Source organism: Mirounga leonina, unplaced genomic scaffold (assembly GCF_011800145.1).
Source record: "Mirounga leonina isolate KUSES-001 unplaced genomic scaffold, KU_Mleo_1.0 Mir_180, whole genome shotgun sequence".
NCBI lineage: Eukaryota > Metazoa > Chordata > Mammalia > Carnivora > Phocidae > Mirounga > Mirounga leonina.
This window is the reverse complement of record NW_023270469.1, coordinates 10,918,129-10,942,656: the sequence shown is the minus strand read 5'-3', so window position 1 is coordinate 10,942,656 and position 24,528 is coordinate 10,918,129. Positions and strand designations below refer to the sequence as shown.

At 38.7% G+C, this 24,528-nt stretch overlaps 1 protein-coding gene across 1 annotated transcript in view; it reads left to right on the top strand.

The window, feature by feature from the left end:
• The window catches only part of CNTNAP4 (contactin associated protein family member 4), a 257,652-nt gene that overhangs the window by 172,899 nt on the left and 60,225 nt on the right, over positions 1-24,528 (top strand). Inside the window, exons 10-12 of the mRNA XM_035024744.1 lie at positions 4,845-5,016; positions 10,678-10,784; positions 14,657-14,776. Of these exons, the coding sequence (XP_034880635.1) occupies positions 4,845-5,016; positions 10,678-10,784; positions 14,657-14,776 (399 nt within the window). The remainder of the gene's footprint in view (positions 1-4,844; positions 5,017-10,677; positions 10,785-14,656; positions 14,777-24,528) is intronic.

Sequence of the window (24,528 nt, the reverse complement as noted above, 5' to 3'; positions counted from 1 at the left end):
CATGCATCGTTCATCTGATACTAAGAACGAACAAACATGCATCGTTCATCTGATACTAAGAACGAACAAACACTTTCCGTGCTACCCAGGGAGGGGTCCATACGGTTTTCCTGTCATAACTTAAAGGGAAACTTTCACAATGTCTGGAGCCCTCGATGACCTGCAAATGAAAGCGGAGGATGTCCTCAGATTCCTCGCGGCAGGAACCCGCGTGGGCGGCACCAACCTCGACTTCCGAATGGAACCACAGAACATCTACAGAAGGAGAGGTGATGGAGGCTACCTCATGAATCGGAGGAGAACCTGGGAGAAGCGTCTGCTGGCAGCTCGTGCCATTATGGCCGTTGAACAGCTGGCTGATGTGAGTGTCCTATCACCCAGGAATCCTGGCCCGTGCGCTGGGCTGAAGGATGCTGCTGGCCCTGGAGCCACGCCTGCTGCCGGCCGTGTCCCCACTGGAACCTGCACTGACCAGATCCAGCCAGCCTTCCGGGCCCGAGACTCCTGGTGGTGACTGATCCCAGGCCTGACCACCAGCCTCTCACAGAGGCGTCTCAAGTTCACCTGCCTACCATCGCTCCGTGGAGCACAGAACTCTCCTCTGCGCTCTGTGGACCTCGCCGTCCCTTGCAACAACAGGGAAGCTCAGTCAGCGGGTCTGATGGGTGGGTGCCGGCCCGGGATGTCCTGCGCATGCGTGGCACCTGAGCTCTACTTCTGCAGAGTTCCTGACGGGGTTGAAAAGGAGGAGCAGAGCCCGCTGAAAAGGCTGTGACCACGGAGGAATTTCAGGGTGAACGGACTGCTCCAGCTTCTGAGCTCACTGCTTCTCAACTTGAAGTCGCAGGCTGCTCTGGCCACTGAATGGGTAGGAGCAACACCTGAGTGGTCTTAAGCGGCTCTTCCACAAAGGCAAACAAAATGGCAATAAGGTCGATGGAAAGTAAAGAGTTTCTTAAAAAAAAAAAAAAAGAGGAACAAACAAAGAAAACCCCTGCCTAATCCGTTGCTGTGAATGGCAGCACATATGGCAACAGTCTTAAAAGACGTAATTGCCTCCTTTAGCGAGATTTGTTCATTTCTGAACCAAGTTGTTTATTAAACCTCATGGAATATATGATTGATTTTATGGCAATCCATGGGAACACATTCCTTTAATAAATGGTAAGGTATGGAGAACAAATTAACTAAGAGCTTTCACTTCAAAGGAAAAAATTTAGAAGCACTAAAAGAGATTTTAAAAATAGGCATATTGTTAAATGTGAAAAAAAAAAGACTAGATAAAGTGAATAGACTGGATAAAAGTGTAAATCATGAAAATAGAATCCTCGTTCTTAAAGTATTTTGCATCCCTCATGTTCATATTTAACGATGCCTACCTATTTTTTGCAGAAAATTTTTATTGCTATTATTCATTCTGTCCTAGTTTATGGTGAAATATATCACATGTGCACTCTGTAATTTTGCTTGTTTTTATTATGGTACAAATGATATACTCTATTTTATTTAAATAAACTTTTAATCTTTGAATAGTTTTACATTTATGAAAAAGTTGCAAAGATACGAAGAGAGTGCCCATATTCCCTGCACCCAGTGTCCTCTTACATCATATGTGCATTTTAAAGGATACTAATTAGAATACTATGCATATCTACATGTGCATTTCCCAGCTTAGAAAGATAATATTATCAACATTCATTTGCCCATCCAGGGTCCTATCTCTTCATCTCCCCAGATAAACACTGTCTTGAATTTGGGTTTTATTCTCCCTCTCATGTTCTTTATAATTTGGTGTCTATTAAAGTGTTTCTGAGTTCCTAACCAATAAACTGTGGAAGCTTCCATAATAAAATTCAAACTTCAGGACTTTAAAAAAAAAATCACAACACAGGTTTACTTAGGTATCTCTGTTTAATCAATCATTTCAATTGGTGTCCTTCAGTTCCAGAACATTTTGCGCATGAGATTCTACTGATCAATGAACACACACCCTGCACACATTAAGGCACGCTGACATTTCCAGGCTGGGAACAAGAAGCCAAAAGAAAGCAGGGGACCTTCTCCTGCCCTTCTCCTCCCTCCCTTGTTGCAAGGGATGGCGATGTCCACAGAGCGCAGAGGAGAGTTCTGCTGTTCTGCAGTTCTTCCCAGACTTGTGGTCCAGAGACTGGTAGAGGAGGTCCATCCTTCTGGAAGCCCCCTTAGGCCTTTGGGCTGGCAATTCTGGATGTGGGGAGTGGACTAGAGGAGAGTGGGGTGACTAACTCTTCCCAGTTTTATCACTGGATGCCCTGAGTTCCAAGGCAAACTGTCACAGGTTTTGGCCCTAGAAAACCTTCCACTCTGTGTGCCTGAGAGCCTCCTGTAATACTAGGATCCATATTATCTAGGTGGAAGGCTCTGCTTAAGTTGTTACTTCTTCAGCCAGTTTATCTTCAAGTAAATAAATATCCCATGTTCTGAGATGCTTCCCATCAGTTCTCTTCCACTACCCTCTCAACTCACCTGCAGCTTTCCAGTGATCTTATCAGCGTAGAGTTGGCCTACCGTGGCTGCAGTCTCTTCCACCAACCTGCATTGTACCTCCATTCCAGGCTGGTCTTGAGAGTGACAGTCATGTTGGGAGAGGGGGCTGCTCAGAAATCATAGCATTCCGCCTATGCCATACCAGACTCCATTATCTGTCCATCGTTTTCCACTTTTTCTCCCTCCAACTGAGTGCTTTTTCAAAACTTCAGACTTCATTGTGGTGCATTGTGCTCGACTTTTATCATTTATAAATTATAAATTTTAAATCTGGGTTCTCCAGATTGAAGGCAGGCAAACGTCTAATTTCTGCAATATTCCCCCATGTGATCTTTGTGCTCTTGAATAACACACTGTGCAGCACAGACCAGAGGCATCAGACCTTGGGTAGAATTCTCACACCCCTGCTTGGGTAAATCAGACATGCTCCATCCAGTGAACAGGCTAGACCACCATGAAGTCAAAGCCGACATCTTCTGGTGTGGTGACACTGAGTGATTATAATTTATCTGTCATCCTCAGAGGTGCTTCACATGCGCACTGCCTCCGGTAATGGATCCATCCGTTAATTCAGCATTAAGTATTCCCCGGAAATCTTCATATTTTAGACCTTCCATCTCAAATGGGTTCAGTGCTGAACTTCTCTCTGCTGTTGGCAATATATTAACTTGTGGTTGCCTGTTATCGTAGACTAATGAGGCGAACCTGGCTTGAACCCTTCTTTATTCTTAAAATCTCTTGCTTATTAAAAATTGTAGCTGGGAATATGAAGTGCCTAATGATATGACGATGTGCTTTCTGTAAAGTTCCGTAATCTTTCTTTGTCACTGCGTTTGCTTAGTTTTATTCCCTATAGGCATATTGCACAATTTATTTTATTCTGAAATGGTTTGAAATGTGTCAGGAAACACTACCTGGAGAAAAGGAGATTAGCAGAGCTGTTTATATTCCTGGCATATTGTAGTCGCCCCCAAATAGTATTGAACTAATATCCTCTCAGTTTTCACTTTAACATTCTTAATTGGTTAATAAGTCATCTAGAAAACATATCGAGGTTATAATAACCATCTCCTACACCACAGAAGAATTTTAAGCACTGAAAACGTATGTTGTACCATGTACAATAAATTGATACTCCCAAGAGCTTTCATCACCTTTTTTTGATATATCAAATTTGAAACTTCAAAGTCTCCCTTGGTTAAAATGTGATATTCCAATGTACCTGATAACTGTTTTAAATATGACTCCTGGCCTTTACTTGCCACGTTAATGTGTTTTGTTAGGAAAATAAGCATTAAGGGGAAATACCGTCAGTCACAATATTTAATTATAATTAGGAAAGAGTGTGGATTGTATAGGTATTAGGAAGAAAAAGAGTGTGGCTTGTGTAGGAATTAGGAAGTTTCTGATTCATTTCTTATTCTTGAAACTGTAATAGTGCTTGGCAACCATAACAGCAGAGAAAGATTAATGAAAAATACCTAAGTATAATGTATGTGTTCATACTCCATAAAATTATTTATTTCACTTGGCTAGAGAAACACTTAGAACATCATTAAACCCCAGAGAATAATGGTTAATAATATAGTTCTTTATTACTTAAATAATTAGAAACAGGTCTTAGATAAGTGTTAGAAAAAAATCAATATAAATGGAGCATTCTTTTATGAGGCAAAGAATAAATAAAATCACAGTGAAATGTTTTTGACGTTAAGTCATTATGATTTATTAAAATGCATGTGTGTATGGCTCTTATATGCATATGAAAATAAAGTATTTAATTAAATAGTTGGTAATTTTATTCCAAGTCAATACAGCTCCTTTCCCAAATAGTTAGCTTTAAATACCAAGGTATTTCACTGTTACTGATTTATCTTTTGTTATCTACAGTGCACATTTTCAATCTTTATGCCTTTTTTGCATTCCAAAAGACTAAGTTCCTGTGTTTAATATATCATTTAATATTACATAATGATAATATAGTATATATAATATATAATTATAGCATATAGTTATTATATATTCTTATTAATACAAAGTATTTCTCTTTATTACCATAGGGTAATAAAGAGAATAATAATAACATGATTTCATGTGAACCCTATGGTAATGAAGAGAAATACTTTGTATGAATTGCAATATGTCATTTAGATCAAACTAATGATGGCTGTGAGGGGCTCTTCCTCCCTCTTAATTTTAAGAAATTAATCAAGTGCCTTTTTTCTTTTCTTTTGTCATAAGGAAGTTGTGCTACTAAATCCTGATTCATTATGATATATCCTGATTTACTTTGTTTTGTTTTGTTTTGTTTTGGTCAGGTTGTCCTAACAACAGCTTTGGATCCAAATGTAAAAATCCACTGGGTGGATTTCAGGGATGTATGAGACTCATTTCTATCAGTAACAAGGTGGTAGATCTGATTTCAGTTCAGCAGGGGTCCCTTGGAAACTTCAGTGACCTTCAGATAGACTCATGTGGAATCACAGACAGGTAAGGGCAATCTCATTTCTTTACCTGACCTGTCCATTTTCAAACATTTGGCAGCATATTAAAATTTATATATAAAACGAATATGTTTTTAAACTTCTCTTTCCTGCCATCACCTGTTCCACAGGAACTGGATGATATTCACATTAGAAATAAGAAAGATATGCTTAAAAAAAAAAAAAAGGAAAAGAAAAATACACTTTTAGTTTTATACTTCATATTTCCAAGGATAAAATTGAGGTGGAAGACATGTGACCATGTTATTTATATGTACACATGCTACCAGTTTACAAAAGGTAATGTTGCTGCTGCTATAATTTTAGATGGGTGTAAATGTATCAAAAATATATCATTAAACTCAGTAAATTAGTACAGTCTAACGGTAGTATTGATCACCACGTACCACTAAGTCATAGACGGACTGCTTCTCTGACAGCTGAGTAATATTTTCAGAGGCCTAGCAGTTTAACTGGTTGCTGTGCTCCTACTGTGTGCCTTTAACAGCCCATTACTGTCTTCTCTGCAGGGAAAATAAAAAGAGCCCCTCCTCTGGGAAAGTCTGGAGTGGTAGTATTGATCAAGATATAAGGATGACCAAGTAGTTGCAGTAGGAACTCCACTACAGGGCATGATAATTCAAGATTTGGAAGTTAGTTGTAGAGAACAAGTAAAACAGTAATTGATAGTTAATAATTAAAACAATAAATTGATAGTTAATAATTAAATATTTTTAGGCATGGGCATATTAGCCAAATAATCTTGCCAGTCATGCTTTCATATCAAGAGTGTTAATTTTAATTATTGAGTTCAATGGAGTGTTATAGCCATTACAGATAAAAAAACTAAGCAGTGTTGTGACAGACTTAGCCCCTACCCTGTAGTAATGTTCAATATATATTTTGAATAAATATAAATTCTGAGCTTTAAAAATAACTTTTTATTTGTATGAGCTATTTTATCAACATAAACACACATCTATATATATAATATTATTATATATTATATGTATATTATACCTGGTAGACCATTAGTCTATCAGTGTCTATGATCCTATTTTGAATACTAATAGATATTGTGTTGTGTGTAGAAAAAAGTAATTGTAATCTCATTTAGCAACGGAGTAGAAGGCCATACTTTCCTTTCTATGAATATTTATTTATTCATCATTTATTTATTTAACCTGATTTATAGAGAAAATAATCTTTCTATAATAAAAGATGATATGTGAAGAAAGAATTTAGATTGTAAACCTGAATTGGCTTGATTATGGGACTAAATGCCTGTGACCTTTTTCAAGGTTACATCCATACCAGCTCTAGAACCTTAATCCCGCTCTGGGGAAGGGCGTGTGGCAAGGCTCCCTGAGCCAGCTCTCTCAAGGTGGGGCTCACTTCTCAGTGGCCAACAGTCGTTAGGGCCCCCTGGGAAGGTTCGGCCATCCACACTATTAGTGATAGTCATGTTGACCATCTCAGACTGCAGACAGTTCTCTCTGTACAAGTTGATGCACACTTCTCCAATGTGGGTTTCTCTGAAGCTGTCCTCTTACACAGGGAATCTGGGGAGATACGCACTTGTAAAACAGAGGACTGTGATGCAGCGCAATTGCAGAATGTATAGTTTTAGTACCACATCTGAAAAACACTTCTCAGAAGTAGTGAGCAAATTATGGATAGATCCTGGCTATACGTGATTTATTTTTTTAGGAGAAACTTATGACTAACGGTCACCCTAGTAATCTTAAAAATAATAGCAAAAATCAAAGTAATTTTGGCATTTGTTTACCTTTTAGATTTCCAAAAGTACCTCTAGACTCATCCTCTTACATTCAGAAGAAGATGTATATTCATTTATTTTGGTCTTATGTGCTATACCTATTGACATAGCTTCTAAGCATTATTAAAGTCTTTTTAAAAATCTGTTTACCAGGGTATATCCTAAGCACTTAACATGAATTAGTATTTAAGTTGGAATGACTATGTGTAAGGATGGTGTGAGTGTGCAAGGAGTCTGGGAATGCATGTGTGAATGACCTACAAGTGTGAGCCTGTGTTGGGATAGTATGGTTGTGTGTGTGTGTGTGTGCATTTGTATGAGTTAGTGTGTGAGGAGTTGTGTGAGGGTGTGAGTATGTAGGGTGCTTTTGGATATGTGAGTGAGCTTGTGAGTGTGTACATGTGTGTGAGAGACTGTGTGCAAGGACTGTTCTAAAATGAATTTTATTTATTTTTTAATTTTAAAGATCTAATTGTGTTTATTAAATGATTTATGAATTGGGCAGCGTCCCATTTAGCAGATAGAGGGGGCCTCCCTGAAATGAATTTTAATTAATTAATATGTACTTAAAGTAATCCTCACAAAAACCCACAGAGCTTGTTCCTAGTAGTATTTGTTTCTAATAAATATGAAAACAGATGCACAGGGAGGGGAAGTTGGCTAAGAGGACATGGCTCAGAAGCAGAGCCTGCATCAAATCTCAGCGCCCCGGGGCCAGGGAAGTCCCATGGAAATGTCTGCCTGCCGAGCTGTATAGCCCCCTGGGGGCACATTCACATTTATTGTGGTTACTATTAATCTATGTATAATAAACACATAATTTAATGGTTTAATACATTGCAGTTAAAAACACAGGAACATTAGGGCGCCTGGGTGGCTCAGTTGGTTAAGCGACTGCCTTCGGCTCAGGTCATGATCCTGGAGTCCCGGGATCGAGTCCCGCATCGGGCTCCCTGCTCAGCGAGGAGCCTGCTTCTCCCTCTGACCCTCCCCCCTCTCATGTACTCTCTCTCTCTCACTCTTGCTCTCTCAAATAAATAAATCTTTAAAAAAAAAACAAAAACAAAAACACAGGAACATTAAAAATATACTTAAAAATCTGATGGGAACTAAACAGTGTAGCTCTTTTTTTACTGTAACTTTAAGTTGGATCAAACCTACACGTAAAGGTGTACATATATTTGCACACGTGCTCACACTCACACTTGTACAGTCATTCTCACACACTCTTTACACACATAAATGAATGGCCATTGCACACAGCCTCTCACGTGTCTGTATACACTTGTGTGCTCCCTCACACACCCCAAAACTCTTTACCACACACAATCCTTACACGTATACTCCTTATACATGCATTCCTCTACCTCCTCACTCATTAATCCATACATATGCACACTCACACACATGCACACACTTATAAGATCACTCCCACAGCCCTTACACACTCACATCTTCCTTCCACACAGTCACACACACACACTCATTTAGAAGCCCTCCCTTTGTTCTCTGTGCACATGCAGGGGAAGTGGCCCTACGTCAGAAATCTGGGTGGGGGGTGACTGAGGGCTGAGGGCAGTCAGTCCCTCGGTGGAACTGAGGACGGGACCACCAAGGGAGCTGCTGTCCATATCCCATGTCCCCATGTAAGTTATGAGCAATGAAAATAATGATGGAATTGTCTACGGGAAAATGTTGGAGGCTAGAGAGAATGGGTTGATGGGTTGTTTCACTTTGTACTGGAATGACTAGTGAGGAGAAAAGTGTAAATTGTTTAGACATTGAATGAAAATCAGTACTTCACTATACAATGTAATTTACCATAGTTTACTTACTGTTCATCAGACAGAGCTACTACATGGTGAATTTAAATAACATCCACAATCCAGGCTTCACGTTGTAATTAAAAAATGGGAAAAGTCAAGCTTAACAAGAATCAAGGAAAATGAATTCAGTATCTTTCAGCAGCAGCAAATCAAATAGAAATTTCACGCGTATCACACTAAGTATTCATTCTTTAGGATCTTAGGTATAGCCGCTTACATCTGCCCCCTTTTAAAACATGGCTGAGGTCTGTAAAGAAGAGCCTGCTCTGTCCTTTTCTTTTCTGATCACCAACTAGGGTTATTATTGTTTTAATCTCCCTCTTTCTTCTAGATTGTTATTGACTTGAAATGCTTCAAAAATTAAATACATGGTGAAATATTCTTTGAATGGATTCCTGTGAATCTATAAAAATGCTAAAATTTATGTAAACTTAGTTGGCAGTGGGAGATGCCCATTACTTATTTGTGAACCCTTAAAAAGCAGGTTGTAAAATAACATATGATTATATTTATAAATACAACCTCACACACAAATGCATGTATATATGTTTATAGTGGTGACTTTTGTATAAGAGGTTATAAACTATATTTCTTCTCTGTCGTTTCCTGGATCATTTGATTTTTGTACAGTGGGTATCTATTTTTTATAATCAGGAAAAATCAATAACATTATTTTCAGTTAAAATTGGAGAAATCCTATAAGTGAAACATGAAGTTTCCCATCCTTAGTTTTTTAATAATAGAGGTGGCAGAAACCCCAGTATGAGTGCATTCTTGACATGCTTCACAGTTTATTTTTTTATTCTGGGGTAAAAGAAAGCATTTCAAGCTTTGGTCTCAATATACCTTTCAATCTGAATTCTAAAAAGCATCAATAATCTGATCAGGGCTGTTCAAGTTGATACCAGAAGCTCCCCAGCTTTGTTGTCCACAGCACCCTATGTATTTCAGTGATTTTTCTCATAGTGTTCCAAGCCCGAAAATATAACTAACACTTTCATTTAAAAAGTAGCTTAGGTCCAAACAACTTATTTATGTACTAAAATTTAGTAACTCTTTGAAAAAGGAATATATATATATTACAAATATAATATATACATCTATCTATATATGTCTATATGTATGTAATTCATATAGTTGTAAATGTCAGTATATATATTATATATAGTATTTATGTAATTTGAAAATATTTTAATTTTATTTTGAATTAAACAACTCCTTCGTAATTACATGTGTTTACCTGTTGAGTACTGCACAACAGTTCAAAGCTTGGGGTCAGGTCAGACACCACCACCCTCATTTTTGTTCCACACTGATTTCACCTGGTACTGGGTTGTTTTATTTTTTTTTTTATCAACTACTGAAAATCCAGCTTCTTACAGATAGGACGTCACTAAAAGGAAAGTATTACGATCTAATGTTGAAATTGAACTGTCTCAAGCTAGGAAGTTGTCCAGTCTTGGTCAGATACTGAGTATGCCTATATTTCTCTTGAAAAGTTAAAATATCCTGGGAGCCCCTGTGAGTTCCATTCAGCAGCCTGGAGCACCCTAACACACTGCTAGGAATTCGTGTGTCTATCCAGTGCACCTTCAGCATTCCTGGAGGTCTTCACTTTACTCAGAAAGTGAATAAAGACACCCTTCCCTCCTACTTCCTTCTTTTCTTCTCTCTTCTTTATTCCTTCTTGTAAATGTTCAGTGTAGGAAATCAATATGATTAAATGTTGTTATTTTATGTAAGCTATTGATATTTCTGGCAATGTATTGAATTAGTGTTTTGTCACTGAGAGAAAAGAAAGGACTCTGATATAGTAGCACATGTTGAAAATGAAGCAGTCACAACTACCTGAGAATTGGTTGAAATCTGATGAATTTATTGATCGAAGGTTTGGTTCCGTGATTAAACCACCTTGACGACAGACTGAATAACCACGAGTCACGCTGAATTTACCCTTTCTGTTACTGTTGACATTCTTCTCTCACACGACCGTGTATAACTGATCAACATTTTATGATCACTCAGAATGAAAAGTAGTGATTGCATCTGCACCTTCTCGTAGGTGTTTGCCGAACTATTGTGAACACGGTGGTGAATGTTCCCAGTCCTGGAGCACCTTTCACTGCAACTGTGCAAACACTGGTTACACGGGGGCTACCTGCCACAACTGTAAGCTGAACACACCTGCTGCTTCTTGCCTCTGTTCTGATTTCCTTGTTCCGTTTCCCTTTCCATGGCTGTGTGCATATTCCATGTATTCCATGTATTCCATGTTCCATGTACTGGAATGCACAACCCTGAAGTTTAGCATCCAGTTGCTTTCTAGTTTATTTTCAATCCACACCTCTTTTCAAGAAGTTGTCAAAGTAGCTTATAGAAATAGATAACATTAAACAGGATAGAGAAGAGTAGGAGAGCTGGCAAAGGGGAAATACGTATAGAAAACAAAAGGCAGCTAAGGATAAACATAAACAATGCAGAATACATAATCCTTCAATTCCCTTGCAACCCCATTAATGAGGATAATGAAATAAGGATGGCAGATAATGATGTTAATCATTAAATAGTTCATTTTATTGAGTATTTTCTAAATGCCAGGCACTGATCTAGTATTTTATATGTCCCAACTCCTTGAATTCTAATGACCACCTTAGTGGGTGGGTATTATTATTATCCCCAATTTACTAATGAAGTAACAGAGAGAGATTAATCACCTTGCCCCAGCCTCCTTAAATAGCTGAGGCATAGTGAGGATGTGAACACTTGCAATTATGCTCCAGAGCCTGGGATCATAACCAACACTCTTCCTATATTATAAACCATGCAATTTTTCTGATGAAATGTTTGCATGTTGGGGAGCCTGGGTGGCTCAGTCGGTTAAGCGTCTGCCTTCGGCTCAGGTCGTGATGCCAGGGTCCTGGGATTGAGCCCTGCATTGGGCTCCCGGCTCAGCGGGAAGCCTGCTTCTCCCTCTCCCACTCCCCCTGCTTGTGTTCCCTCTCTTGCTGTGTCTCTGTCAAATAAATAAATAAAATCTTAAAAAAAAAAAAAAGAAAGAAATGTTTGCATGTGTTGTAAGACTCATTTCATTTTGATGTCCACTTTTTCCGTATGTATGATGGGGAGATCTAAGCGCCCATTTTTCTCATGTCATTACTGACCTTGCCAGGCAACTTAATTCCTACTCCCATCTCCTGTAGCCCTGACTTCAGGCCAGGGTGTTATGTCATCAGACTCCTCATTCCTGTTCTCTTCACTGTGTGCTACTTTGTATTCCTGCTAGAGTTGAGACTGGAATCCTGGGCTCCCAGCCCTGGACATTCTGTAAGGGACCCTCGGAAGTCCTGATTCAGGGCTGGCAAGGGCGTGAGCGGGAGGAGCTCCTGGCATCACCCCTCAGACCTGTACCCCCGCAGCCGGAATCATTCCTAAGGCATCTGTTTATCTGTTGGAGTGCCTCACAATATCATAAAGAATGCCTCCTGTTGCTAAAGCCACACCTCACTGAAACCAGAAGCCAAGTTACCCAGCTAGCTGTCTACTTTACTTTCTTACATCCTCCGTCATCCTAACTGTAGTAACTAACTCAAAACAAAAAGCTAATCGAATGTGTTTTAACTATTTATTTGTAATTATTATCAATGACCAAATCTAAATATAAACACAAACAACTCTGAGGAAAAAAATTGGATAAATAAAATATTTTCATCTGTGGCCACAGTTTGATGAATAAGTTCTTGAACAGATAGTCCAAATGGAACTGAAGGGTTTTGGCCAATAACCATTCTGAGAAATGGGGCCAGGATGACAAACCTGGATATAGTGAAGCCTTGACCATCGTTAGCATAAATAGGGGAAGGGGCAGGGATGCAGTCTTTAAAAGGTTTCATTAGATAGCAGGAAGGGAAAAATGAAGGGGGGGAATCGGAGGGGGAGATGAGCCATGAGAGACTATGGACTCTGAGAAACAAACTGAGGGTTCTAGAGGGGAGGGGTGTGGGGGGATGGGTTAGCCTGGTGGTGGGTATTAAAGAGGGCACGTTCTGCATGGAGCACTGGGTGTTAAACGCAAACAATGAATCATGGAACACTACATCAAAAACTAATGATGTATGGTGATTAACATGATAAAAAGAAAAAAAAATAAAAGGTTTCATTAGAAAGTAATATGTTGTAAACAGTCATGTTATAAAGAGTCAAGCAATACACATAAAGCAAATGTATTCCTAATTACCCTCATGCAATCACGTGTCCTTTCTACTACCAGCCCTGACTCTCAAGTCGTGAGTCTATCCTGCCAGCCTCTTTCAAAGAATTTATGAACATATGTATATGTGCATACAGAAGTGAATAAACTAACCATTTTTACTTGCCTGTTTCACTGCACAAAATATAAATGTGACTCTAAAACAATCCATGCTTATATTTTTGTCTATGTCATATATAATAGGAACAAAATAAAACCATCAGACTGTGGAGGAATGGAGAAGTAAATTTGTATGATTATTCAAAATCACTGTAACACTGAGCAAATTAGCTACATTATTTCATATTGTTTAAGTTGTCATTAATATAATTTTCAAAAATTTGGACTAGGTCAAGGAAAGACATTCAGGGCATGACTTACTTCTCATTTCATAAAATAAAAAGCTTGATGGAAATCATAAGTGTATGTGGCCAAGTGTTCAATAAGATGTGCATCATATACAGTTATTAATATCAAACTTTGTACATGGCAAATGTATAATTGTATTCTCAAAAACATCCAATTATGGATTAAAACATATTGAGACCACTTGAGGGCATATTTCATATAAATATTTCTTTTGCTTCCAGTTTTAATTATATTAAATTCTCATTACAGGGCATTACAGAAAGTTTCTTTTATAAAATACTTTTAAAATTATTGATGAGGAGCCTTGGTCAATTTTTTTAAAGATTTTATCTATAGATAATTTTATATGAGAAAGGAGAACAGTTACATTATTTAAAATTTTTCTATTACATAATTGTGGATAAAAGCAGATTATTTTTTTTCCTTTTTAAAATAATTTTTTTATTATGTTAATCACCATACATTACATCATTTTTGATGTAGTGTTCCATGATTCATTGTTTGTGCATAACACCCAGTGCTCCATGCAGAACGTGCCCTCTTTAATACCCATCACCAGGCTAGCCCATCCCCCCACCTCCTCCCCTCTAGAACCCTCAGTTTGTTTCTCAGAGTCCATCGTCTCTCATGGTTCGTCTCCCCCTCCAATTTCCCCCCTTCATCCTTCCCCTCCTGCTATCTTCTTCCTTTTTTTTTTCTTAATATATAATGTATTATTTGTTTCAGAGGTATAGATCTGTGGTTCAAAAGTCTTACACAATTCACAGAGCTCACCATAGCACATACCTTCCCCAATGTCTATCACCCAGCCACCTCATCCCTTCCACCCCCCACTACTCCAGCAACCCTCAGTTTGTTTCCTGAGATTAAGAATTCCTCATATCAGTGAGGTCATATGATACATGTCTTTCTCTGATTGACTTATTTTGCTCAGCACAATACCCTCCAGTTTAAAAGCAGATTATTTAAGGAGATTATACTATTGTGTTTCAGATGTGAGGTTATTACAAGGTGACACTAGAAATTCCAAAATGGATGTCAGAAGATCCATTTGGGTGGATGTCCGAAATGGATGTTACATTATACTTATAAGCATTTTGATATTTAAAACACATACCTTCTCTTTTGTTGTTTTACCTAATGTAAAAATTATTTTTATTTTGACTAATAATCTCATATTTTCTTAATGACAAAAGGTAATGCCACAGAATTTAATGTCATTCTGCCTTTTTCTGTATTACCTTTCATCCATGTTAATTTTTTTAAAAAAAGAATGAGTTTTGTTTTAAAGTATGTTTTACCTTTTCTCATGGTCAGTAATATACATATTAAATTTCAAAACTTGGTGTATTTTGTGTCCAAATTAAAATTTAAGAGATTATTTTTATACTATTCCATTTATGAGGATCCATTATTTTTCTTACAGCTATCTATGAGCAGTCATGTGAATCCTATAAGCACAGAGGAAACACTTCAGGGTTTTACTATGTAGATTCAGATGGAAGTGGTCCTCTGGAACCCTTTCTTCTATATTGCAATATGACTGGTGAGTTACTCAACTTTCATTTAATAGTTAAATTTGCATGAATGCTTTAAACACACAAATTTAAAATGAAACTAGTAGAAAGTTGACCTCCTTTGCAACTTGATTAAAATGTATATTGTTCAGTGGAAGAACTTAACAAAAATCTTTAAAAAATAGTTTAATGGTAATGATTTAGAAATGTTTCATTATTTTCAATGAATCTGGTATCTGTGTAGAACATCTAATAATAGATGTATCTTATTAAGTCCCCAAACAAAAAGGACAGACTATTTCTCTGAGAAGACTGATACATGTGAAAGCTTTGAAAAATACTTTTTAAAAGTAGGTAAACATGACTTGTGTTCTTGAATTCTTTACTTACATAAATTTAAATAGGAATTAATAGTCAAGGAAAATGTATTTGATTAAATTGAACATCCGTTCATGATAAAAGAGAAGGTAAAAACTCAATAAATTACCAATAGAAGGAAATTTCCTTACTTTGTTAAAGAGTACTAACAAAAAAATCGTGTAGCACATATCACACTTTATGGTGAAATATTGAAAGCTTTACCCCTGTTACCAGCATTAACACAAGGATGCCTGCTATTATCACTCTGTTCACCATTATATTGGAGGTCCTTGCCAGTGTAATAAAGAAAGAGAAAGGAAAGATGTAAGTACTGTAAGGGTAGAACTAAGATTCTCATTATTTGTCTATGACCACGTTACCTATTGATTCTCATTATTTGTCTATGACTAGGTTATATTTTAGTATATGTATATATACTAATATATATATATATACACACAGATAAACTATTAAAATTTAGAATGATCACTGGGTATCAAATTAATATAAAAATTAACTACATTTCATTTCTGCATACCAGCAGTAAGCAAAATGAAGTTTTAGAAGATTTTATTGCCAATCACATAAAAAATCTCAAATACATGGTAATAAACCTAGTGAAAGATATGCATGACTTCTACATAGAAAAGTATAAAATGCTCATGAGATAAATTAAAATTCTAAATAAATGAGGAAATATAAAAATTCCATTGATTAGAAAACTCAGTATGGTGTAAATATCAATTCTTCCCATGTAGGTTTTGATTTGGTACAAGTCTGAATTAAAATTCCAGTGGGGTGTTTATTTGTTGGTTGATGTAACTGTTTTGGTGAAAACTGGCAAGCAGGTTCTAAAATTTGTCAGCAGATTTGAAGGGACAGGAAGAACCAAATCAATCTGGAAGAATGAAGTTGAAGGACTCAACTCTAATAGATATAAAGACATTCTACTGACAGGCTCAGTGAAACAGTGTGTGACCGGCATAAGGATAAACAAGTAGATCCGTGAAACAAAATAGCTAAACAGACTGACTCATGTACGGGCAGTTGACTTACTGCAAAGGTGGCGTTGATACACAGTGAAGGGAAGACGGTCTTTCAGCCAGAGGTGTTGGTGAGAGGGGCTGTAGATAAATGTCGTAAAAAAAGAATCTTGATCCCTTCACTATCAAACCCAAAACAATGGATTCTAGATGAACTGTGTTGTCTTCTGTATTAGCCACTGGCAACAAATGCCGACTTCAATTCATATTTAATTAAAACTAATTAATGAAACTAAGTGAATGGAAATAAGCTTTAAAAATTAAAATTAAAATTAACAAAAATAAGACTAAATGCCCACTTTTCTCAGTCTCACTGGTCACATTTTAATTGCTCAGCAGCCACCTATTCTATCATTGCGGAAAGTTTGCATTGAATAGCACTGTCAGGAAGTCACAGTTTTCTGGAGCAAAACAAACAGAAAAAGGAAATACTACATTGAAGTAGCAGGTGTTTCAGAGGGGGATTCACTACTTAAGATCAGGCAGTGAGTATCTGGGGAAAGAACATTCCAGGCAAAGGAAATAGCAAGTGCTAAGTGCTGAGAGCAGTGATCTTACCGGGTGCATTCAGAAAATAGCAACAAATCTAGTGTGGTTGGAGTATGGCAAGTAATCGGGGAGTAGTGGGAGAACAAGAGACAGTCAAGTAAGGCAGGGCCAGGAGGGGAAGTCTCATTACTCTGAATGAGACGAGAAAACACCAGGGAGTTTTAAGCAATGATGGATGCCATCTGACTGCCTTTGGTGGGATCATGATGTCGGAAAGTGCCCATTTAGGAGCAGAGGTACACACATACATACACACACACACACACACCCATATGCATGGATATATATAAGGTATAGATCTATATGTATGTGTATATAATTTATGTCCATCTGTATGTCTGTAACAGGAATAGAGACCTGCTTGGAGACCAGTTCAAGTAGTGTAAGGATCCATGCGAGATGATGGTGGTGGCTTGCACTGGATAATAGCAGTGTGGACGAGGGAGGGAGGTTCGACTTTCTCATTGAATACATGTGAGGTGTGAGAAAACAGAAGGAAACAAAAATAACACCACATTTTTAGTTGGGCAACTGGAGTAGTTGAGTTGCCATTATTTGAGATGTGGTCAGAGAAGGTTTGAACAGGGGGCGCCTGGGTGGCTCAGTCAGTTAGGCATCCGACTCTTGATTTCAGCTCAGGTCATGATCTCATGGTTGTGAGATTAAGCTCTGCATTGGGCTCCGTGCTGGCTCAGCACTGGGCGTGAAGCCTGCTTAAGATTCTCTCTTTCCCTCTACCCCTACCTAAAAAAAAAACAGAAAAGAAAAAGAAAGAAGAAAAGAGAGAGAGAGGTTTGAGGGGAAAGACAGCAGCTCAGTTTTACAGTTTGAGTTTGACACGTCTGTGACACATTCAGAGGCAGTTGAGCATGTTGAGAGCAACTGAGAAGGCAGTTGAACATGGGACCAAAAGTTCCTTTGTATTAATATGTAATTCTAAAAACTGGAGGATGGTGGTAAAACCATGGCAACAGATATTTAGGGAAATTAGAAAATTAGAATGTATCTTCAGAGATTTTTCATGTAACACAACCAGATGGCTTCCATTTGCTTTCACAACCATTGAGGACATTGCCTATCTTAGTCTGTTTGAGCTGCTGTAGCAAGATAACCACAGACTGGGTAGCTTACAAACAACAGAAATTTATTCCTTACAGTTTTAGAGCCTGGGGAGCCCAAGATCAGGGCACCAGCATAGTCCAGCGAGGGCCTCCTCTGGGCCAGACTTCCTGTATCCTCACATGATGGAAATAGCTCTGTGGGGTCTCTTTTATAAGAGGACTAAGCCCATTCATGAGGCCTCCACCCTCATGACCTGATCACCTCCGCAAAGCACCCCCTATTAATACCATTAATACCATTCATTATCTTTGGAGGTTAGGTGATTCAGCATATGAATGAGGGGGCACAAACATTCAGAGCATAGCACTGCCCCAAAAATGAAAGCAACCTCGGACAGCTGATGATACCCACGTTTGTCCCCTCCGCTAAGTTCCCCCTTCCACACGATACAGATTTCCAGGCAGCACCTTGAGTCAAGAGGTTAGGACACAATGGTTGGGGTGAGACAATAGGATCAATATTTTACAAATCTTCCCAATTGGTTCTTAAGTGTACCCAGCTCGGAGATTTGCTGTTTTGGGCCTGTGGTTCTCAAGCTTTACAAAACAGAGAATGGGAGAATTAAACATAATAAGTTTGAAAATACCTCACAGAGAGGAAAGGAAAACTTTGCAAATGAAACACAGAACTTTAGGTGTCAACTAACTTTTTGATGTTTCCTGTTTGTCCAGCTTGGGTTGTGAATGAGCTTGAAGAATCTATCAGTGCAACCCTGTGAGTCCTGTCTTCCCACAAATGCGTCCTGTAATAGTCACGTGGACGTGCTTTAAAAAGGTTGGATTTTACAAATCAGATACCTCTAAGTTGATAAATATCTCGAATCTTTAAAACTTTAAGAAACATAGTAGACACACACGCGCACACACACACACGGTTCTCATTACCCGTGATAGTTACTTTCTGCAAAGCAGCCATAGACACTGAATTAGCCAAAATTGGACCATTTGCTCCTAGAGGAAATGCAGTAAGATTAGGTTCCTGTGAGCCTCTGGTCACAGCATTCGCATCAGCCGATCAATACATAACCTCATTTGACTTGTGTTTCAGGTTGAAGACACCTTATTTAATGCACACGGTTAATTCATCAACATTGAACTCACAGCCACCAGCACGATAACTCCCACCTCGGTGAAGCTTATTCTAGCACGTGCATTTCCTTGTGAGGCATATCACAGCCTCCTTGTGCTTGGGATACTAGACAGCTCTTCAGCACCCCCCTTGGAGGCCATTTTAAGCAGTGAAATCATAAGAAGAAGCACAGAAATGGAAAAAACATGGCACTGAATAGACCACAAATGAGATACATGTCACAGTATGAGAGCTGAAACAAGGAGACAGAGTGTGGCCTGGTTCAGCTTCAGCTGGATGCGTGTCTACTGGGCAACTCAAGCTTTCTGCTGCTTTGTGCGTGTCTGCAGATGTCCAAGAGCACATTGATTTGGGGGGTACAAATAAATTGTAGTGAGTAAGTGATTCACAAATAATGAGGACCTGCAAATAATGAGTATTGAGTCTATACACATACAAACACCCATGTGCATGATATCTTTCTATGGAATAATTCTAAAATTTATAGGCCATGTGAACTTACATTATCTAAATGATAAGGCAATTATCAATTTCATTTAATTGAATGAATTATTCCATTTCTATTAAATCAGCATTTACCTTGTCATATTACTTTACGAGGTATGTGCCTTAGTCAATGAAGTCTCATGCTAACTGTAACAACTCTAAGAGACATGAAGGAAATATGTATATACACACAGAGAGAGGTGAAAGGTGCTTCAGCAAAATTATCAGAAAGTATTGATGCAGAAGAGGACATTCACAACATTTAAAGCCTTTGAAAAGCAAGCCATTGAGGGCAGAGACACAGATAATTCGGGAGGAGACAGCTAAGTGGCTGTCTTAGCTGTCAGAGGCCCCGGAATATTGAAATACATTCACACTAAAGTGACAATCCCAGAATGTAACAACCCAGTGAAAAATAATGTTACAGCTTGAAACATGTCCTATTGATCTGGTTTTGCAAATGAGGAAAGCAGGGAGGTTGGGTAAAGGCGGGCTGAAGAATCATTGGGGAGCAGTGAGGGACTAAAACCTCTTTTCTCCCGGCCTGAACATTTTTCTTCTAGAAAAGGCTACATTCTATCAATGTCTCATTGCTTGTAGCCAATAACATATTCTCTAGTTATATAAATCAAGTATAATAATTATAAAAACAAGACAAAATGTTGAATCAGTAACTTGCAAATGTGTAACTTTAAAAAAATCCAGTTCTCATTCTCAAACATCGCATTGTCAGGACAATTATTTTAGTGGGGAGCGATTGATGAGTGCTAGGGCCTTGGCTCTCAGACTTTGGTGCAAATGCTAATTCCCTGGCTTTAACTCACTCTGTCCCACTGTACCACCACCAAGATGCCTGGATAGAGTTTTGCTGACTCAGTAAATTGGAGGACCAAGGCCTGGTTCTCTGCTCTCTGAAGGAGCTCTCCGTGTGCTTCTGAGACAGGAGCTCCTGAGACCCTCCCCTGGGAAGGCTGGAGAGTATGAGATTTATAACAATAAAATTTTACTTTAGGGATTTCAACAATAAGGCCTTCTTGATAGTTCTGAGAGTTAATAACTAACGATCATTATTCAGATGCAGCCTTGTGGACATCACGCTCTGCTCCACAATGCTGGCTGTTCTTCCCTTTCTTCTCCCAGGCTTTCCTGAACGCAGCTCTTCCTACCTGACCTCCCAGGTTTTAGTCACATCTATCACCCTCTGCTATGAATCCTGAAGGAACACGAGCTCTGCAGCTGTGTTGCTTAAACAGCATGTTTTTTCTTTACACTGTTATCACGCTAAAAAATAGCAGCCAGTAGAAGATAAATCAAGTTCTTAATTACTTAGGTGCTTTACATACAATCCATATATTAGAAGTCTCTTCAGGGAGACACACTGGTAGGACCCCAACTGCCTTTCAGTGTTTAAGTTTCATAGATTTTTCTGCCTATTGCAGCTGTCTTTCCTGACTCATGTCCCTTTGTCTGCTTTACTGCAACAACTAACTCTCTTTGCATTTGGGTAAAGTACAGTTTTAAAAAATAAAATAAAATAAAATAAAATAAAATCACGACTCTTATACAGATATAAAAATAAAAACTAAAAAACATATTTTAAAGATTTTGTCTAACACATTATTAATGAGGAAACTGGTAAGTTGTTACAGCCAGTTCATAGGAGAATCCAAGGAACAGACATATCTGTTCATCAGTACTATTGAAATTAATGTGCAAATGGAGGTGGGACTGGCTTCTTCCGTAGTGGGTGGTGGGGGAGGGGAGTCCATCGAACTTCTGCCAGGTGGCATTTGCTGGTGCATGGACAATAGTTTCTTGAGAGGAAACAATGCCTTGCTTGCTAAGCAAATAAGTAAGTGAGGCAAATAGATAAATAAGTAGATCTGGAAGCCTGTGTTAAAGGGTAATTTCATATAAATGTGTCTTGGAAGTTAGAGATAGTGACTTTCTCTAGAGAGATTAGAAGGTTCATCGTCCCCAGATGCATTTGCCTACATTCTTTTTTTTTTTTTTTAAGATTTTATTTATTTATTTGACAGAGAGATAGACAGAAGAGCACAAGCGGAGGGAGAGGGAGAAGAAGGCTCTGCACTGAGCAGGGAGCCCGATGCGGGACTCGATCCCAGGACCCTGGGATTGTGACCTGAGCCGAAGGCAGATGCTCAACCATCTAAGCCACCCAGGCGCCCCCATTTGCCTACATTCTAAAAGTGACCAAAAAAACCCTGCAGACTGGTGCCTCTCCTCAGAGATCTCTTGCATTCCAGAGCCAGAATTCCTCTCTCCCTCTGTGAAGGGGAGGAGAAGATGCGCCAGCCATCCCCTCTAACCTCCAAGTCTCATATTTGGGGGTTTCCTCTCTCTCTCTCTTTTTTTTTTTTTAAAGATTTTATTTATTTATTTGAGAGAGAGAGCACGCGCATAAGCAGGGGGAGGGGCAGAAGGAGAGGGAGAAGCCGACTTCCTGCTGAGCAGGGAACCCAACACAGGCGACTCAATCCTAGGACCCTGAGATCATGACCTGAGCTGAAGGCAGACGCCCAATGGACTGAGCCACCCAGGTGCCCTGAGGGTTCCTCTCTTGTGGAACAATTCCAGCATGTACAGGTGTATCTGGCAGTCCTCTATTGGCCTCTGGGAAAGTGGGCAGTAGAGAACAGATGCTGCTAGGATTTTCTGTGAGCAAATAGTCCCTGATCCATTGATTCCCGTGTCTGTTAGTGAAGCTCTCGATCATCCATCTGTCTACAGCTAAATCTATCTGGATAGATACAGATAAATCGATTTAATTCGGATAGGAGGCAAGATAACTGGTTAACTTGCAAGTAGGAAAACATCGCATACCCTTCATAGTTTCAGACTTACTAATTTGCAGAACTATCATTTACAATATACAGAGTTCTAAAACAGTTACAAGACACCAAAAGTCTCACAGCCCCATAGGGGATCAGGGGATCAGTACTCTAGTCTGGACGGCATATTGTTTTTATTCACTTATTCCCTAATTCTTTTTTTTTTTTTAATTTTTTTGATGTAGTGTTCCATGACTCATTATTTGCATATAACACCCCATGCTCCATTCAATATGTGCCCTCTGTAATACCCATCATTTCTTTAATGTCTTCTGCATGTTGTGCCAAGACCCTGTGCTTTGTGCTACAGATACTGTGGGTAGCAAATCAGAAACTATCACTCTTCTCGTACAGCCTACAGATGAGTGGAGAAGACCCATAGAATAAGTCACAAAATACTGAATTACAAATGGTGAGAAAGGCAGTGTCCTTTACAGTTGTAATTTCTAAACATCAGGTAATGCGGTCATGTTTGAAAAAGCAGTAAAGAGGCCCTGGGTTAGTAATCTTGAGGGATACCCCTGTTAGCAAAGCACATCAGATTTGGAGCATGGCTGCTGGTCACCCATTTCCGGCGTTCATAACCTGTTGTGATGATTCCATTGTCTCTGCTTTGCCCTGGAAATCTAGATTATCTAAGAAATGCAGCATCTGTTTAACTTCATATTTTGTAGCACTTTTTATTAGAAAATGAAATCACTTACAGAAACTACCATGATACTGAAATTTTAGAATGTCAAAAGTAGAAACATTTCTGTGCGCTGTCCTTTAAGGATTGTCCAGCGCCCTGGCCTTGGATGAAATTTACAACACCTTAAAAGACCTTTGGAATCATGTGTTTAATTGTGACCCCGTGGATGCTGAATGGCAGGGAAGGCCCTCTCCGTGTGACCCAAAGGCAAAGAGACAAAGGCCTCATGCAGGTATATTGTCCTGCTCCTTTGGCAGCTGTTCAGCCAGTTGAGCTTCTTCATGCAGGCCATTGATTTACCGCAAGGAAAGAAGAATGTTCTGTCGAACAAAAAAGCGGAGTCCAGTGGAGGTTAGGCTAACAGATTTGCCTGGTTAATAATCCTAAACTTCCAATAGCCAGGGTTGAGTTGGCTAAAATCAGAGAATTTCAGACCTACCCTATTGTCTCCTTTATATGCTGCCACTTTATTTTCCAAAATTTGGAAATGGAGGCTCAGGTTTTACCTGACTTTTCTTAAGCTCACATTCCACTCCAGATCTCCAATTCAGATATCCTGATGGTCTCTATACCATATCACTGTCTGGCCATCCACAATTAATGCCAATAGCTTATATATCATGTCCTCTTGAAGGAAATTAATTTACCGATAAAGCTCTACCATGAGCCAAAATGCAAGGCAGCAATAAAAGTAACAGCTATTGTTTCCAAGAAAAATAACGATGGGGCATGGAAGGCAATAAGACTGTCAAAGTTGTCTCCTGTCTTATTTAGCAGACCTCTCTATTCAAAATTCTGGTGACCTGGAGAGGGGTGCGAGTGAAATTTCTTATCTTGTTCCAGTTGCCGATCCGTGTGAATGTATTAGCTACAGAGAGGGGAGGAAATTCTACCTATTGTTTTCCTCCAATTTGGAATAGTCCTCTGTAATACAGAAGAGTTATGTGACTTAACAGCATATATATAGCATGGTTTTGACAACTTCCAATCTGTTTCTTACCTATTAAATCAGAGGCCTTTTGATTAATCTGTTCATGTGCTTGCATCTCTCACAGTAAATATAATGTGAAGTCAATTTCTGGGGAAGTTGAAGGCTAGATATAAAGTGCCTATCTTCTGTTACAAACATTGTAGGATTTTTATTTCATTTAAAAATTTTGGTAGTCATCATGATGGTAATGTTTACAGACATTCAGGTGTCAATGGCAATTACTCTAGTAAATACTCAGAGGTACTTTATGTTTTGTGTTAGTTGAGTTGCTGCTACTCTGTCAGATGTGTTCAGCTCAAGGGAGTAACTTCCTATGGCCCTGCATTAACGATGCACATCACGCAATACCAAAATGAATATTTAAAATTCGATTTAAAAAGAAATTGATGTGCACTCATAATTAAATGTTGTCTGAAGAGAGATATATATAGGCCATAAAAATTTGACTTTCCTTTTGCTGGTAACAGGAATGATTTTTAAGAGTAGAAAAGTCATTGCTTACATTATATAATCTAAAATATTTTAGAAACTCAAAGATATACCTTTTTTTTTTCCACATTGTAACATCCCTGAATTCGGGGTGTATCAGTAATCAACA